The sequence below is a fragment of the Macaca mulatta genome, chromosome 11, assembly GCF_049350105.2.
Source record: "Macaca mulatta isolate MMU2019108-1 chromosome 11, T2T-MMU8v2.0, whole genome shotgun sequence".
In the NCBI taxonomy this organism is placed as follows: domain Eukaryota; kingdom Metazoa; phylum Chordata; class Mammalia; order Primates; family Cercopithecidae; genus Macaca; species Macaca mulatta.
In genome coordinates this window covers 77,760,232-77,779,644 of record NC_133416.1, presented here as the reverse complement: position 1 = coordinate 77,779,644, position 19,413 = coordinate 77,760,232, and the positions used below count along the sequence as shown (strand labels likewise).

At 37.6% G+C, this 19,413-nt stretch overlaps 1 protein-coding gene across 3 annotated transcripts in view; it reads left to right on the top strand.

The window, feature by feature from the left end:
• The window catches only part of PTPRR (protein tyrosine phosphatase receptor type R), a 277,720-nt gene that overhangs the window by 222,504 nt on the left and 35,803 nt on the right, over nucleotides 1-19,413 (top strand). For all 3 annotated transcript variants that reach the window (XM_001117474.5, XM_077954729.1, XM_077954728.1), the window contains 2 exons: nucleotides 2,775-2,854; nucleotides 3,311-3,448. In XM_001117474.5, coding sequence (XP_001117474.3) covers nucleotides 2,775-2,854; nucleotides 3,311-3,448 — 218 coding nt within the window. The remainder of the gene's footprint in view (nucleotides 1-2,774; nucleotides 2,855-3,310; nucleotides 3,449-19,413) is intronic.

The following is a 19,413-nucleotide window of genomic DNA, read 5'->3' as shown; positions in this document are numbered from 1 at the left end:
TCAATCTAAAGCTTTAAGCAGAATGGGACTTTCTCTTGCCAAAACCACATCACTTATAGCTCATATCTTTCCATCTCTGGATAGAAGCTCCTATTACTTGTTTGTATATGTGCGTGTGTGTATGTGTATATATATATGTGTGTATATATATGTGTATGTGTGTGCGCGTGCGCACGTGCATGTGTGTACTTACATATATATTTATATACACATATATATTCTTTATTTCAAATATCCTAGTGACAAACTAGCAAAATTTTACCATATATTTTCAACATAATCTTTGATAATGGCCTTGTTAAGTTCTAAGTTTGGTAATCTGGTTTCAACTCTCTGCTTCATTTTTTACTGTGTGACCTTGGGTGAGTTACTTAACTTCTCTGTGCTGCAATTTCCTAATCTAAATAAAGAGACTGTTAATGGTACATACTTTATAGAATTGTAACGATTAAGTGACGTAAGGCATAAAATGCTGTTAGCTGCTCTACCGGACACATATAGGAGTCAACAATGAGTGCAATGACAATAACAGTGATAATGATGTCACTCCAGAGTTTTGTGACTGACTCCTTATTGGTCCCTATATTACCTATTTATTGCTGTGGGACAAATTACCCCAGAATTTAGTGGCTTAAAACAATACACATTTATATCTCACAATTTCTGTGTGCCGGAAATTGGGGAGTGGCTTAGTTGAGTGTCTGGCCCAAGGTCTTTCATGAGATTTCGATTGAGTTGTTGGCCATGTCTTCAGTCAGCTGAACGCTTGGCTAGCACTGAGGGATCTGCTTCTAAGAGGACTTACCATATGCTATTAGCTGGAGGCCTCAGTTCCCCACTATTTCTCTCTTCATTGGGCTGCTTGAGTGCCCTCAAAATATGGCCGTTAGCTTCCTCCAGAGCTAGCAACTCAACAAAGAGAGCAAGGAGGAAACTGCAATACCCTTTATGACCTAGTCACACAACATCTCTGCTGCCATATTCTATTTATTGGAAGCAAGTCTTTGATTTCTGCCCACATTCAAGTTGAGGGGAATTAGTGTCTACTACATTCTTCTAGAAGGAGTGTCAGATAATTGGATGCTACATTTTTAAATCGTCACTGTCCTCATGGGCTGGTTAGTCTTTTTCTGAAACTAATTATGGCCTTTATTATCTTTAACCCCAGCTATATGTAAAGTGAAATTTAAAACACTTTGGTTTGCCAAGTCCTGTTAAATTTTTAATTATTTTTAACTCCCATTTACATATATTCTATGAAACTTTCTTCCTCTAGTACTTCCTACCTCACCTCCCCTTTGATTGTCTCAGTTTTGGTGGGGAATGTAAGAAACTATATTTACCCAGATGATGCTCAACGATTGTGTGTTTCTAAAAAAATATGGGAGTGGGAGAAGTTTTTCTTTGCTGCACCCCTGTTTTTACACCACATGCCACTGAGAAAGGAAGCTGAAAAGCATTGAATTTGCTGTTTTTCAAAAAAGTAACTAAGCAACCACAATGATACAACATTTTGTATTTTAGTTGTCAGTTTACACGGCTATCTTCACATGAGAGCAGCAGCGTAGCATAGTGGCTAATGGTATTCTAGTGTTAGTGTGGATTCAAAGCCTGACTCCTTTACCTACTTCTCGGCTGTGTAAATTTGGTCAAATTATTTAACCTATCTCAGTTTCCTATCTGAAAAATGGGGAAGGAGTCTTACCCATTATCTTAGGTACTTTTATTAAAGTTACATGAAAATTAAATGACAAAATATCTGTAAAGCATTGAGAACAGAGTCTGACATCTAATAAACAAAAAATATATGTTGTTTGTTATTTTATGAACAGACTGAAGACTCACTGAAATGAATCATAGTTTTTGTTTTGATTTGTTTCATTTTTGTTTTTGAGACAGGTCTCCCTCTGTTGTCCAGGCTGGAGGGCAGTGGCACAATCTCGGCTCACCGCAGCCTTCGCCTCTTGGGTTCAAGCAATTCTCATGCCTCAGTCTCCCAAGTAGCTGGAACCACAGACATGAGCCACCATGCCTGGCTCATTCATTTATTTATTTATTTATTTATTTATTTATTTATTTATTGAGATGAGGTCTCACTACGTTGCCTAGGCTTGAACTCCTGGGCTCAAGGGATCCTCCTGCCTCAAGCTCCCAAAGTGCTGAGATTACAGCCTAAGCCACTGTGCCCAGGCTTGAAATGAATCAGGTTTATCTTTATCTTTGCAAGCTCCCTCTTCCCCTGGCTTGCCTATCCTCACACAGATAGCACATAATAGATTATTAATCTCATCCATCTCGGAAGATCAGGAGATCTGGCCAGGACATAATGGTCAGACAAGGTGAGGTTGAGACCTGAGGGTCTAAATGAGATGAGATAGTAAAATATAAATAATTGGTAGAGTATAACCTGATTTACATCCATAGGGAAAGGAGAGAGACAGGAGTGAGGAGACCTGGTACAAATTCCAAATCCAAAGTATAAGAGTGGCAGCATAAATGAGAAATGGGGTCGAGAACCAGAACAGATGAGAAATGGCCTGAAATATAAACTCATCATCTCAGGCTTATGGATGAGCTTTATGTCAGGAGTGAAGATGGGCCCAAATGTCCCTCAATAAACACATATAGATCAAGCAATGGACACCAAAGACAAACATGGACATGCACCAGATAATCAATACATAATGGGTTTCTGCTTACTGGTTATTGGCATTTTAAGGAACTTTAAAAAGAGTAAGTCTGTTTAATGTATTCTTTTTTGTTTTCTTCATTAGATCCCCTCAGCAGAGTGTGTTTAAGACCAAAAAATGTAACTGATTCATTGAGCACCTACATTAATGCTAATTATATTAGGGTAAGTAAATAAGTACAAATTTCTTTCTGATTATTTTCTATTTGGAATTGTTGGTTTTATTTTGTTTTTCCTAGAGTAGATTAAGCTTGGTTTAACTTGATTACCAGCAAGATTTCATTTTGTCTGGTTTTTTATCTTAGTCATAATCAACATTGTTGATGGGTCTTTTATGATGACTTTCCTTGTACGGTGAGTCTGTGGCAACAGTGCTCTCTATGGGCACTCTGCTAGAGACTGGGCATTACAACCCTCAATATCACGTGCTATCCTTAACTTGCTGCCAAGTTAATGATATTAAGGATATTGTTAACTAGAAATTGTTGTACTAGAATCAATGAAGCCGTAACCTGTGTTGCTTTTGTAAGCACAGCTATTTCATTGAAGATCTTTCACCTAAACTTTCACTGCAAGGCATGAACTTAAAAACCAATATTTTTGTATCTTTACTCCATGTAGGGCTACAGTGGCAAGGAGAAAGCCTTCATTGCCACGCAGGGCCCCATGATCAACACTGTGGATGATTTCTGGCAGATGGTTTGGCAGGAAGACAGCCCTGTGATTGTTATGATCACAAAACTCAAAGAAAAAAATGAGGTATGATCTTTAATCAAGTTCTGAATGTTATACATGTTCTGTTGCTATAGAAGAGATATTGTATAAGTAAAATTGCCATGGACTTAGATTTAAGATGGAAACTTTGAGACATTTAAAGGCTAAGTCACTTAATACATCCCAAATATAATAACTGCTATTATCCTATGAATGTCAACTTTCTTTCAGACAAGTCAATATACTTGGCATATACATATCTAATTTGTACCCACAAAAGAAATAAGGGGGTCATGAATTATCACCCTAATTTATAGGCAGGCAAATAAAACCTTATTCACATCCCGAATCATTTTTGAACACCTACTATGTGACAGGTACTACTCTAGTCATTGGGGATATAATAGTAAACAAAACACACCAAGATCTCTGCCCTTGGTAGATTTTAACTTTCTAGTGGGAGAAGACAAACAAAAATACTGCACATAATAAACTTATAAATAGTGTAATATATGAGAAGAGATTAAATGCTATAGGAAAGAAAGTAGAGCAGGCTAAGTGGAATGGGTATACCGGGCAGTAAGGAGGTGGTGTTGGGGAATTGCAGATTGCATTATTAAAGAGGGTGGGCAAGGTGAGTCTCATTAAGAAAATGAGATTCAAGGGCAGTTACAGAAACCAGAAAACTTTCTCAATATCTTCATAATAAGAAATCCAAGAAAGAAAGAATTTGATTTCATATCCATACTAGTAGTCTTTTCTAAGGATTTAGCTTACAGAATACTTACTCTGTATTTTGCATTATAAAAACACAATTGTAATATTCCTGAGGGCTGATATTCGAGGTACCGCTTACATTTTAGGACAACTTACTGGGATAATTTACAGTCTAATTTTCATCAGCATTTTTGTGTTTGTTTTCTTGTCGAAAATATTGTACCAGGGCTTCACCATGACAGTAAGAATTTAAGAAAATGGAGCATTCCTTTATAAGCCTTTGGTGATTATAATCCTTGAGTGCAGCATAATCCTGCTCATAAAACAGCAATTTATACATGTTTTAAAGTTTGTTATTTTCTTATATTTTTGCTACAATAGATACAACATTTTTTTTCCTGAAATTTATTCTGGAAAAATAGTGTATTTTTGGCCAGTAGATAAAGTTATATACTCGACTCACTACATGGCTTACTAACTAAGTACACTTCTATGAATCTGATATTAAAGCCTAAGGTGGCATTATAAAAATAACCCCTAATATTCTCAAGCTGTTTCCCACACAGTGTCAATCTATCAACATATTAAGTCACTGACAATTCCTTCACAGTTGTTTAATATGCATGACATTTTTATGATAGAAAAGATTTTTCAAGTTTAAAAGGTGTATTCTCTGTATGTATACATTTGTGCATTCCTACATAGAACTTATGTAATACGGTCGACTAGATAACCTGAAAAACTTCCCACTACAAAACCAGTTATACTGTGCAGAATGTGAAACGGTGTGCAAAGCAGAGCTTTAAAAAAAAAAAGTAAAGGAAATCCCAGTGGCTAATGAAAAGAGACTAAAAGGCATAAAACCAGAAAAGTAAACATATTGTAATGGTAATACAAGAACTAGAGACAAAGCCTGATCTTGCAGGAGCCAGGTGTTGGAATTGAGACTTTAGGTAAAGTGAGCACCTTCAAAGGCAATGCCTTCAGATAAAAAGTGAACCACAAAAATAAATCTGCCTACTAAAATAGCACGATGCTGAGAAATTCACCTAAGTCTGGCCTTCTTATGGTATAAACAAAAAGGCTCTCTTGAGTATTTAAAGCTGAGAAACCTCAGAATTCAAAAATCAAGAAATACCAAGTGAAGTCATTAACATAAAAAGTAATACTAGTTTGGCAACGCCCTATGATACTTCACAGAAACGAAGGCAAAAACTTTCTAATGCACATACTCTCAGCATATACCTCATAGGTTTCCATAGAAAAGCCCAGCCAGGGCAAAGCAAGAGAGCCGACTAGAAAAGCTTAATGCTCATACTGCCCACCAAAAAAAGAGCCAAAACAACAAATAAGAAAGTACGTTTGTACTGGAGTGTTTGAGGGAGTGCACTGGAATACAGCAGGAGAGAGAGACAGAAAATCCTGTGGGACAAGGAGACCTTTAGTGAGGGTCACATAGAGAAGAGAATGAAACACCCTGCCTCTGCCACACCGCCATCTCCCCAGCCGGGATTAGCTCAGAACAAGAAGGTGCATCCAGTGGGACTAGGCAAGCAAGAGGCGCCAGCAGCCCCCATTAATGTCGCAGACATCTGCACTCTTTGTTGCTGAGAATCCTCCAGTTCCTAGAGACCCTGAGTCCAGTTTAGGGAGCTGCCTGACAGCCACATGGCTGCTCTGCCCCAGAGAAGGAAGTCACGTTGTATGCCCTCATCCCTGTGACCCAAGCTGCAGCTATATGATGCCATTTTGAAACCAGAGCCACAGCTAGAGTACAGCCTGTTCTAGGAGCCAGTAGCCACCATCTCTTTTCATTCCTGAAGCTACACGGCCATAACACTACCTTCACACACAGTAGTACACCATTCCCTTGCTGAGTTGCTACAGCTCCCTACCCCCTGGGAACAAGCTCCCTAGGAGGTGTTCCACCTTTCACATCCTAGTGACTGCAGTACCCTGAACCTGTCTCTCAGAGCCTAGATCCAGTGCCCCATCCTTGGAGCCCATATAGCACCTTGCCCTCAAAGGAACAGACAATCTTGCTAAGCAGAGAAACCAAGTCCAAACTGGTCTCATGCACAGTCAGCATGCTCACCAGCAAGCAGCACGATTCCAAAGCAAGCCACACCCAAACCAGTGGACCAGCCCCTGCATGCCCCTGGTACACTCAACAGTTGGCTGCACTACTTCTAAGGATACCCCAACCTGAGCTGGCAGACCTGTCCACATATGCCACCAGTAAGCTCACCAGCTGGGCATGTCATTTTCAGGGGACTTTTGCTCTGAGTTGGCAAGCCAAGCCTCATGCTTGCCAGCCAAGTACACTGCCCCCAGAGGAGCCCTAACCCAAGCTGACAGACTGGCTGCTGAATGCTCACCAGCCATGTATGCATCTCACAGTGGGTCCCCACCTTAACCAGTGGACTTGTTCTTGTGCTCACATACCCCTTGTGTCCAGGGGTGACCTGTCCTGAGCCAGCAAACTAGCCACACCAAGGCCCTCAGAGGTATCAATAAAGTTGACTATAGCTTAAAAAACTACAGAGACTACACTACTGCACCCACATAGAACAAAAGCCAGTGTACTCTACCCAACCAACACCCTTAGACACATCTGCTGGTGAAAGTGATTCCCTTCAAAAGCCACTCCCTAAAATTAAAAGAGTTGACCATTCCATTAGATGCACAAATATCAACACAGGGATACAAGACACATGAAAAAGCAAAGAAAAATGACACCATCAAAGAAGCAGAAGAATCCTCCAGTAACTGACGCCCAAGAAATGGAAATTTATAAATTTCCTGAAAAGGAATTTAAAATAATGACCTGAAGGAAATTGTGAATTGTGGATGGGGGAGGAGAAAAGTCTAGAATATTTGTATGTGACCAAAGTTAAGTTGTTATCAGCTTAAAATATTCTAAGTTCTTTTTATGTAAGCCCCAGAATAACCAAAAAGAAAAAAATTACAGCAGATACACAAATGAAAAAGAGAAATGAATCAAAGCTTATCACTATGGAAAACCACCGAGTCACAAAGAGAAACAATCAATAAGAGCAGAAGAAAGAAACAAAATATCTAGAAAACAGTTAACAAAATGGCAGGAGTAAGTTCTTATCTGTCAATAATAATCTTGAATGGAAATGGATTAAATTTTCCAATTAAAAGATATAGAGTGGCCAAATGGGGGGAAAAAAAAAGCAAGACTCACCTATACAATGTCTACAAGAAATTCATTTCACATGTAAAGACATATAGACTGAAAGTGAAGGGATGAAAAATTGATATCACATGCAAATGTAAACTAAAAGAGACCAGGAGTAGCTTCACTTATACCAGATAAAATAGACTTCAAATCAAAAATCACAAAAAAGCACAAAGAAGATCATTATATAATGATACATGGGTTACTTCAGCAAAAACAAAAAAATTGTAAATATGTATGCACCTAACACTAGAGTACCCAAATATAAAAAGCAGTTATTTATTAGATTAAAGAAAGCAATAGACTGCAATATAGTAATAATCATGAACTTCAACTTCAACACCCCACTCTCAGCAATGGACAGATCATCCAGACAGAAAATAAACAAAGAAACATTGGATTTAAACCACACAATAGACCAATTGGACCTAACAGATATTTACAGAACATTTCACCCAACAACTGCAGAATACACATTTTTCTTAATAGCACAAGACAAGCCTTAACAAATTTTAAAAGATCAAAATCATTTTAAATATGTTTTCTGACCACAATGTTATAAAACTAGAAATCAACAACAGGAAGAAATTCAGAAACTTTACAAATACATGAGAATTAAACAATATGCTCCTAAAGAACCAATGGATCAGTGAAGACTTTAAAAGGGAAATTTAAAAATTCCTTGAGACAAATAGGAAGACAACATATCAAAGTCTTTGAAATGCAGAAAAAGCAGTTCTAAAAGGGAAGTTTATATCAATAAATGCTTACATGTATTGAAATGGAAGAGAAAGATGACAACCTAATGACGTACCTCAAGGAACTACAAAAACAAGAACAGGCTGGGCAGCATGGCTCACGCTTGTAATCCCAGCACTTTGGGAGGCTGAAGCAGGCAATCACTTGAGGTCAGGAGTTCGAGACCAGCCTGGCCAACATGGTGAAACCCTATCTCTACTAAAAATACAAAAATTAGCTGGGCCTGGTGGTACACACCTGTAATCTCAGGTACTCGGGAGGCTGAGGCAAAAGAATCAATTGAACCAAGGAGACAGAGGCTGCAGTGAGCCGAGATCATGCCACCGCACTCCAGCTTGGGCAACTGGGAGACAGAGAGAGAGAGACTCCATCTCAAAAAAAAAAAAAAAAAAAGGACAAGAACAAACTAAACCCAAAATTAGTAGAAGGAAGTAATTAAGAAAGATCAAAGCATACATAAATGAAATACAGGCAGAAAAATACAAAACATCAAAAGATCATGTTTGAAAACAAAACTGACGAAACTTTAGATGCCGCAGAAATACAAAGAATTATAAAAGGCTATTGTGAACAATAATATACCAACAAATTGGATAATCTAAAAAAAAAAGAATAAATTCCTGGACACATGCAACCTTCCAAGATTGAACAATGAAGAAATAGAAAATCTGAAAACACCAATGAGTGAGGAAATTAAATCAGTAACAGAACATATCTTGGCCGGGTGCTGTGGCTCATGCCTGTAATCTCAGCACTTTGGCAGGCTGAGGCGGGCAGATCACCTGAGGTTGGGAGTTCCACACCAGCCTGACCAACATGGTGAAACCCCATCTCTACTAAAAATACAAAAATTAGCTGGGCTTGCTGGTGCGTGCCTGTAATCCCAGCTACCTGGGAAGCTGAGGCAGGAGAATCACTTGAACCCAGGACTGGGAGGTTGCAGTAAGCCAAGATCATGCCACTGTAATCCAGCCTGGGTGACAGAGCAAAACTCCATCTCAAAAAAAAAAAAAAAGTACCCCATTGAAGAAAAAACCCAGGACCTGATGGTTTCACCAATGAATTCTACCAAACTTTTAAAGAACTAATACCAATTCTCCTCAAACTATTCATGAAAATTGAAGAGGAGAGAATATATCCAAAGTCATTCTACAAGGCCAGCATTACCCTAGCACCCAAACCAGACAAGGACTCAACCAAAAAAGAAACTACAGGTCACTCTGATATATATGCAAAAATGCTCATAAAATATTAGTAAACCAAAATCAATAGCACATTAAAAACATCATCCACTATGACCAAGGGAATTCATCCCAGGGATGCAAGAATAGGTCAGTTTATACAAACCAATAAATATGATACACCACATTAACAGAATGAAGGATAAAATCCATATCATCGTTTCAATAGATGAAGAAAAATAATTTGACAAAAGTCATCCCTTCATGTTAAGAACTGTCAACAAATTAGATATAGAAGGTATGTACCTCAACACTAAAAAGTCCATATGACAAACCCACAGCAAATATCATACTGAATGTGGAAAAGTTGAAAGCTCTTCTCCTAAGATATGGGATAAAGATATCCACTTTCACTACTTCTATTCAACATAGTACTGGTGGTCCTAGCCAGAGTAATCAGGCAAGAGAAAGAAATAAAAGGCAAAATTGGAAAGGAGGGGCGTCAAACTATCCCTGTTTGCAGATCATATGATCATATATATGGAAAACCCTACACACTTCACCAAAACTTGTTATAACTAATAGACAAATTTAGTAAAGTTGAAGGATACAAATTTAAAATTCAGAAATGAGTAGCATTTGTATATGCTAATGGTGAGCTAGCTAAAAACGAAATCAAGAAAACAATTCCATTTATAATTGCTACCAAAAAACAAAGATACCTAAAAAGAAATCTAACCAAAGAAGTGAAATATCTTTTATACTGAAAACTATAAAACATTGATGAAGGAAATTATAGCGAACACAATTAAACAGAAATATATCCTGTGTTCATGGAGTGGAATAATTAATATTGTTAAAATGTCCATACTACCCTAAACAATCAATAGATTCAACGCATTCCCTATCAAAATACCAATAATATTCTTCATGGAAAAAAATTTTTAATCCTAAAATGTGTATGAAACAACAAAAGACCTTTACTAGCCAAATCATTCTTGAGAAAAAAAAAACAAAACTGGAGGCATCATACTACCTAACTTCAAAATATACTATAAAGTTATACTATCGAAAACAACATGGTACTGGCAAAAAAACAAACACATAGACCAGTGGAATGGAACATAGAGCCCAGAAATAAGAAAAGATTTTGAATATTCTCACTACAAACAACAAATAATAAATGTTTGAGGTGATGGATATACTGATTACCTTTATTTGATCATTAACCCATATATGCATGCATTGAAGTGTCACATTATACCCCATGAATATGTACAATTCTGTGTCAATTAAAATAAAATAAATAAACTCTCAGCAAACATAAGCTTACAATCAAAATTATGAGGCATACAAGCAAACAATAAAAACTACGAGAAAAAATCAGAAGCAGCAACAGTTAAATAGATTCACAGGAATTAAAATAATTGAAATAATAAATGTAGGCTACTTTTTAAAATAATTAAGCACAAAAAGCACAAAAAATTTGACGCAGGAACAAGTTACTATCCAAAAAGGCTATGAAAGATGGCTGAATAGGAAGAGCTCCAGTCTGCAGTTCCCAGCGTGAGTGACGCAGAAGATGGGTGATTTCTGCATTTCCAACTGAGGTACTGGGTTCATCTCACTGGGGCTAGTCAGACAGTGGGTGCAGCCCACGGAGCAGGGCAGGGCATCGCCTCACCTGGGAAGCGCAAGGGGACAGGGAATTCCCTTTCCTAGCAAAGGGAAGCCGTGACAGATGGTACCTGGAAAATAAGGTCACTCCCACCCTAATACTGCACTTTTCCAACGGCCTTAGCAAATGGCACACCAGGTGATTATATCCCATGCCTGGCTCAGAGGGTCCCAGGCCCACAGAGCCTCACTCACTGCTAGCAAAGCAGTCCGAGATCGAACTGCAAGGCAGCAGCGAGGCTGGGGGAGGGGTGTCCCCCATTGCTGAGGCTTGAGTAGGTAAACAAAGCAGCCAGGAAGTTCAAACTGGGTGGAGCCCACTGCAGCTCAAGAAGGCCTGCCTGCCGTTCTCTGTAGACTTCACCTCTGGGGACAGGGCACAGCTGAACAAATGGCAGCAGAAACTTGTGCAGATTTAAATGTCCCTGTCTGACAACTTTGAAGAGAGTAGTGGTTCTCCCAGCACAGAGTTGGAGATCTGAGAATGGACAGACTGCCTCCTCAAGTGGGTCCCTGACCCCTGAGTAGCCTAACTGGGAGACACCTCCCAGTAGGGCCCAACTGACACCTCATACAGCTGGGTGCCCCTCTGAGACGAAGCTTCCAGAGGAAGGATCAGGCAGCAACATTTGCCGTTCTGCAATATTTGCTGTTCTGCAGCCTCCACTGGTGATACTCAGACAGAGGGTCTGGAGTGGACCTCTAGCTAACAGGGTCTAGACTGGACCTCCAGCACACTCCAACAGACTAGCAGTGAGGGTCCTGACTGTTAGAAGGAAAACTAACAAACAGAAAGGACATCCACAGCAAACCCCCATCTGTACATCACCGTCATCAAAGACCAAAGGTAGATAAAACCACAAAGATGGGGAGAAACCAGAGCAGAAAAGCTGAAAATTCAAAAAATCAGAGTGCCTCTTCTCCTCCAAAGGAACGCAGCTCCTCACCAGCAATGGAACAAAGCTGGATGGAGAATGACTGACGAGTTGAGAGAAGGCGGCTTCAGACGATCAGTAATAAACTTCTCCAAGCTAAAGGAGGATGTTCGAACCCATGCGAAGAAGCTAAAAACCTTGAAAAACGATTAGACAAATGACTAACTAGAATAAACAGTATAGAGAAGTCCTTAAATGACCTGATGGAGCTGAAAAACACGGCACGAGAACTATGTGACTCATGCACAGGCTTCAGTAGCCGATTTGATCAAGTGAAAGAAAGGGTATCAGTGATTGAAGATCAAATGAATGAAATGAAGCAAGAAGAGAAGTTTAGAGAAAAAAAGAGTAAAAAGAAATGAACAAAGCCTCCAAGAAGTATGGGAGTATGTGAAAAGACCAAATCTACATCTGATTGGTGTACCTGAAAGTGATGGGGAAAATGGAACCAAGTTGGAAAACACTCTTCAGGATATTATCCAGGACAGCTTCCCCAACCTAATGAGGCAGGCCAACATTCAAATTCAGGAAATACAGAGAATACCACAAAGATATGCCTTGTGAAGAGCAATCCCAAGACAGATTCACCAAAGTTGAAATGAAGGAAAAAATGTTAAGAGCAGCCAGAGAGAAAGTTTGGATTACCAACAAAGGGAAGTCTATCAAATTAACATTGTATCTTTTGGCAGAAACTCTATAAGCCAGAAAAGAGTGGGGGCCAATATTCAACATTCTTAAAGAAAAGAATTTTCAACCCAGAATTTCATATCCAGCCAAACTAAGTTTCGTAAGTGAAGGAGAAATAAAATCCTTTACAGACAAACAAATGCTGAGAGATTTTGTCACCACCAGGCCTGCCTTACAAGAGCTCCTGAAGGAAGCACTAAACATGGAAAGAAACAACCAGTACCAGCCACTGCAAAAACATGCCAAATTGTAAAGACCATCGATGCTAGGAAGAAACTGCACCATCTAACAAGCAAAATAACCAGCTGATATCATAATGACAGGATCAAATTCACACATAACAATATTAACCTTAAATGTAAATGGGCTAAATGCTCCAATTAAAAGACACAGACTGGCAAATTGGATAAAGAGTCAACACCCATCAGTGTGCTGTATTCAGGAGACCCATCTCACATGCAGAGACAAACATAGGCTCAAAATAAAGGGATGGAGGAAGATCTAACAAGCAAATGGAAAACAAAAAAAAGTAGGGGTTATAATCCTAGTCTCTGATAAAACAGACTTTAAACCAATGAAGATCAAAAGAGACAAAGAAGGCCATTACATAATGGTAAAGAGATCAATTCAACAAGAAGAGCCTAACTATCCTAAATATATATGCCCCCAATACAGGAGCACCCAGATTCTTAGAGCAAGTCCCTAGAGACCTACAAAGAGATTTAGATTCCCACACAATAATAATGGGAGACTTTAACACTCCACTGTCAACGTTAGACAGATCAACGAGACAGAAAGTTAACAAGGATATCCAGGAATTGAACTCACCTCTGCACCAAGCAGACCTAATAGACATCTATAGAACTCTTCACCCCAAATCAACAGAATATACATTCTTTTCAGCACCACATCACACTTATTTGAAAATTGACCACATAGTTGGAAGGAAAGCACTCCTCAGCAAATGTACAAGAACAGAAATTATAACAAACTGTCTCTCAGACCACAGTGCAATCAAACTAGAACTGAGGACTAAGAAACTCACTCAAAACCTCTCAACTACATGGAAACTGAACAACCTGCTCCTGAATGACTACTGGGTACATAACGAAATGAAGGCAGAAATAGAGATGTTCTTTGAAACCAATGAGAACAAAGACACAACACACCAGAATCTCTAGGACACATTTAAAGCAGTGTGTAGAGGGAAATTTATAGCACTAAATGCCCACAAGAGAAAGCAGGAAAGATCTAAAACTGACACCTTAACATCACAATTAAAAGAACTAGAGAAGCAAGAACAAACACATTCAAAAGCTAGCAGAAGGCAAGAAATAACTAAGATCAGAGCAGAACTGAAGGAGATAGAGACACAAAAAAACACCCTTCCAAAAAATCAATGAATCCAGGAGTTGGTTTTTTGAAGAGATCAAAAAATTGATAGACTGCTAGCAAGACTAATAAAGAAGAAAAGAGAGAAGAATCAAATAGACACAATAAAAAATGATGAAGGGGATGTCACCACCAATCCCACAGAAATACAAACTACCATTAGAGAATACTGTAAACACCTCTATGCAAATAAACTAGAAAATCTAGAAGAAATGGATAAATTCCTGGACACATACACTCTCCCAAGACTGAACCAGGAAGAAGTTGAATCCCTGAATAGACCATTCAGAAATTGAGGCAATAATTAATAGCTTACCAACCGAAAAAAAGTCCAGGACCAGATGGATTCACAGCCAAATTCTACCAGAGGTACAAAGAAGAGCTGGTACCATTCATTCTGAAACCATTCCAATCAATAGAAAAAGAGGGAATCCTCCCTAAATCATTTTATGAGGCCAACATCATCCTGATACCAAAGCCTGGCAGAGACACAACAAAAAAAGAGAATTTTAGACCAATATCCCTGATGAACATCGATGCAAAAATCCTCAGTAACATACTGGCAAACCGAATCCAGCAGCACATCAAAAAGCTTATCCACTATGATCAAGTTGGCTTCATCCATGGGATGCAAGACTGGTTCAATATACGCAAATCAATAAACATAATCCAGCATATAAACAGAACCAAAGACAAAAACCACATGATTATCTCAATAGATGCAGAAAAGGCCTTCGACAAAATTCAACAGCCCTTCATGATAAAAACTCTCAATAAACTAGGTATTGATGTGACGTATCTCAAAATAATAAGAGCTATTTATGACAAACCCACAGCCAATATACTGAATGGGCAAAAACTGGAAGCATTCCCTTTCAAAACTGGCACAAGACAAGGATGCCCTCTCTCACCACTTCTATTCAACATAGTTTTGGGAGTTCTGGCCGGGGCAATCAGGCAAGAGAAAGAAATAAAGGGTATTCAATTAGGAAAAGAGAAAGTCAAATTGTCCCTGTTTGCAGATGACATGACTGTATATTTAGAAAACCCCATCATCTCAGCCCAAAATCTCCTTAAGCTGATAAGCAACTTCAGCAAAGTCTCAGGATACAAAATCAATGTGCAAAAATCACAAGCATTCCTATACACCAATAACAGACAAACAGAGAGCCAAATCATGAGTGAACTCACATTCACAATTGCTTCAAAGAGAATAAAATACCTAGGAATCAAACTTACAAGGGATGTGAAGGACCTCTTCAAGGAGAACTACAAACCACTGCTCAACAAAATAAAAGAGGACACAAACAAATGGAAGAACATTCCATGCTCATGGACAGGAAGAATCAATATTGTGAAAATGGCCGTACTGCCCAAGGTAATTTATAGATTTAGTGCCATCCCCATCAAGCTACCAATGACTTTCTTCACAGAATCGGAAAAACCTACTTTAGAGTTCATATGGAACCAAAAAGGGGCCTGCCTTGCCAAGACAATCCTACGCCAAAAGAACAAAGCTGGAGGCATCACGCTACCTGACTTCAAACTATACTACAAGGCTACAGTAACCAAAACAGCATGGTACTGGTACCAAAACAGAGATATAGACCAATGGAACAGAATAGAGCCCTCAGAAATAATATCAAACATCTACAACCATCTGATCTTTGACAAACCTGACAAAAACAAGAAATGGGGAAAGGATTCCCTATTTAATAAATGGTGCTGAGAAAACTGGCTAGCCATATGTAGAAAGCTGAAACTGGATCCCTTCCTTACACCTTATACAAAAATTGATTCAAGATGGATTAAAGACTTAAATGTTAGACCTAAAACCATAAAAACCCTGGAAGAAAACCTAGGCAATACCATTCAGGCCATAGGCATGGGCAAGGACTTCATGACTAAAACACCAAAAACAATGGCAACAAATGCCAAAATTGACAAATGGGATCTAATCAAACTAAAGAGCTTCTGCACAGCAAAAGAAACTACCATCAGAGTGAACAGGCAACCTACAGAATGGGAGAAAATTTTAACAGTCTACCCATCTGACAAAGGGCTAATATCCAGAATCTACAAAGAACTTTAATGAATTTACAAGAATCAAATGACCCCATCAAAAAGTGGGCAAAGGATATGAACAGACAGTTCTCAAAAGAAGACATTTATGGAGGCAACAGGCACATGAACAAATGCTCATCATCACTGGTCATCAAAGAAATGCAAATCAAAACCACAATGAGATACCATCTCACACCAGTTAGAATGGCAATCATTTATAATAAGTCAGGAAACAACAGGTGCTGGAGAGGATATGGAGAAATAGGAACGCTTTTACACTGTTGGTGGGACTGTAAATTTGTTCAACCATTGTAGAAAACAGTGTGGTGATTCCTCAATGATCTAGGACTAGAAATACCATTTGACCCAGCCATCCCATTACTGGGCATATACCCAAAGGATTATAAATCGTGCTGCTATAAAGATACATTCACACGTATGTTTATTGCAGCACTATCCACAATAGCAAAGACTTGGAACCAACCCAAATGTCCATCAGTGATAGACAAGATTAAGAAAATGTGGCACATATACACCATGGAATACTATGCAGCATAAAAAAGGATGAGTTCATGTCCTTTGTAGGGACTTGGATGAAGCTGGAAACCATCATTCTGAGCAAACTATCGTAAAGACAGAAAACCAAACGCCACATGTTCTCACTCATAGGTGGGAATTGAACAATGAGAATACTTGGATATAGGGTGGGGAACATCACACACTGGGGCCTGTTGTGGGGTGGGGGATGGGGGAGGGATAGCATTAGGAGATATACCTAATGTAAATGATGAGTTAACGGGTGCAGCACACCAACATGGCATATGTATACATATGTAACAAACTTACATACTGTGCACATATACCCTAGAACTTAAAGTATAATAATAATAATAATAATAATTTTTAAAACTATGAAGATTTTAAACCAACCAACAAGTACTAGAAATAAACATTATAAAGACATTAAAATTTTAAAAAATCTTATTAGATAGGTTTAGCAACAAACAAGACACAGCTAAATGAATAAGTAATGGATTCAAATATAAAGCTAAGGAAAATACCTAGAAGATCAAAATGATCCAAAATATGAAAGAATATTTAAGAGACATAGAGGATAGATTTGATATCCAATATACTGTAACAGGTGTTTTAGAAGGAGAAAGAAGAGGATATGAGAAAAGAAGTAATATTTGAAGAAATAATAGCTAGGGATTTTCCAAAACTGATGGAAAACTTGAGCTCTAAGATCTAAAAAGCACAGTAAATCCTAGGCTGAATAGGTAAATGTAAATTCACAGCTAGACACATCTCTGGAGCTGAAAAAGCACCAAAGAAAGTAATATCCCACCAGAGTAACTAACCAAAAAAAAAAAAAAAAAGGCTTTTCTATAGCAAAACTAGAAGCCAAAAATCAATAGAATATTACCTACAAAGAACTGAAAGAAAATACTTGAAGAAGATTCAATCCAGAAAAGAAATAATAATGAGCAAAGAAAGTAAAATATGAGGGTGAAACTAAAATACTAGACAATGATAGTATTTAAAATTTGAGATGAGGAAAGTTAAAATATTTTTGTGTTACTCATGAAAACAGAAATATAAGCCAAAGTTAGACTTTTAGGTAAATATGCATGTTAAAATTTTAAGATTAGCCACTAAAAGGATGGAATTTGAATGTGTAATTTCCAATCTGGTAGAAGAGGGAAAAGACAGAATTTCAAAAATAAACTAAAATAAAAGAGAAAACAAAAGGTAATATAGAAAAATCAGGATAAACTTTTACCTAATTGGGAGATAGAAAAAAATCCAAATCCTACTAAATATAAACAAATAACTTGCAAATTAAATATCAGAGATTACCAAACTGATAAAATAAATAAATTCAGATAAATGCTGCCTACAAGAGGACACAGAAATGTTAAATTGGAAAGGATGGAAAAAAATACACCAAACTAATATTAATCAAAAGTCAGATATAACTGACTCTCAATAATTCTCAAAAGAATATTCTCAAAAGAATAATTACTAGAGTGGTTACCAGAGGTAAAGAATGTCAGACAAAAATGACTTTCAAATCAAAACAATCATTATCAGAGAGCTTACTAGAGATAAGGAATGTCAATCTATAATACTAAAATGTGAAATTCACAAATAAGATTCTACATATATAAATGCATACTGTACATAACCTCCCCCCAAATATATGAAGCATTAATGGGCAGAGGTAAGAAGGAATTGATAAATCACCATCATAGTGGGAGAAAACCCAACAAAAATAAGACGTTAGTATTTATTAAGCAGACAAAAAATTAATAAAAATATAGAAAAAGTTTATACATAACCTTTATTCAAATTAACAAACTTAGTTTAATAAAGATATGTGGAGCCTTCCAATCAATAGTCTCATAATATAAATTTTTAAAGCATGAGATTTTGTGAAAAGTGATCAACTATGACTATATAGCAAGTCTTGGCAGATTTCTAAGAATAACTATAAATATATGCTTTGATTACAGTGCGTTAAGTTAGAAATAAAAAGCAGAAAGATAAGGTTAAAAAAACACTTTGACACTTAAAAAAGTTTTAACACACAATTCATGGATGAAAATGAATTTATGATAAAAATGTAAATTACCTACAATTCAGGGATGACGAAAATCCTAAACATCAAATCTTGTGAGATGCTGCTAAAAATGCTCATAGAAGGAAGTTTATAGGCATGAATATGATATTATAAAAGAATTTGTTATCTAAGCAACAGACTTAAGTTAGTAAAAGAACTATGAAATGAACAGGAAAGAAAAAAGGAAGGAATAATGAAGAATAAATGTTAATTAAACATAAAACAAAGATAAAAGGATTGATGAGGCCAGGCATGGTGGCTCATATCTGTAATCCCAGCACTTTGGGAGGCTGAGGCAGGAGGATTGCTTGAGGCCAGGAGTTTGAGACTAGCCTAGACAATGTAATGAGACTTAACATCTCAACAAAAAAGTTAAAAATTAGCCAGGCATGGTGGTGCACACCTGTTGTCTTAGCTACTCAGAAGGCTGAGGCAAAAGGATCCCTGGAGCCCAAAAGATTGAGGTTGTGGTGAGCTATGATTGGGCTACTCTGCACTTCAGCCTGGCCAACAAAATGAGACCCTGTCTTAAAAAAAAAAAAAAAAAAAAAGGATTGATGTAAACGAAAGCCAATTTTTTTGAAGTCTAATAAAATAGGCGAAACTAGCAGAATTAAAGGAAATGCAAAAAAAATTAAAAATGACTATAATTAAAGCAGAGATTTAAATAAAAGAGGACACTACAAACAACCTCATGCAATATTTAGCACCATTTCTTAGATCTGAACAAAATGCCTTACCCCCTGCCCACTTTGGTTTGAATTTTCTGA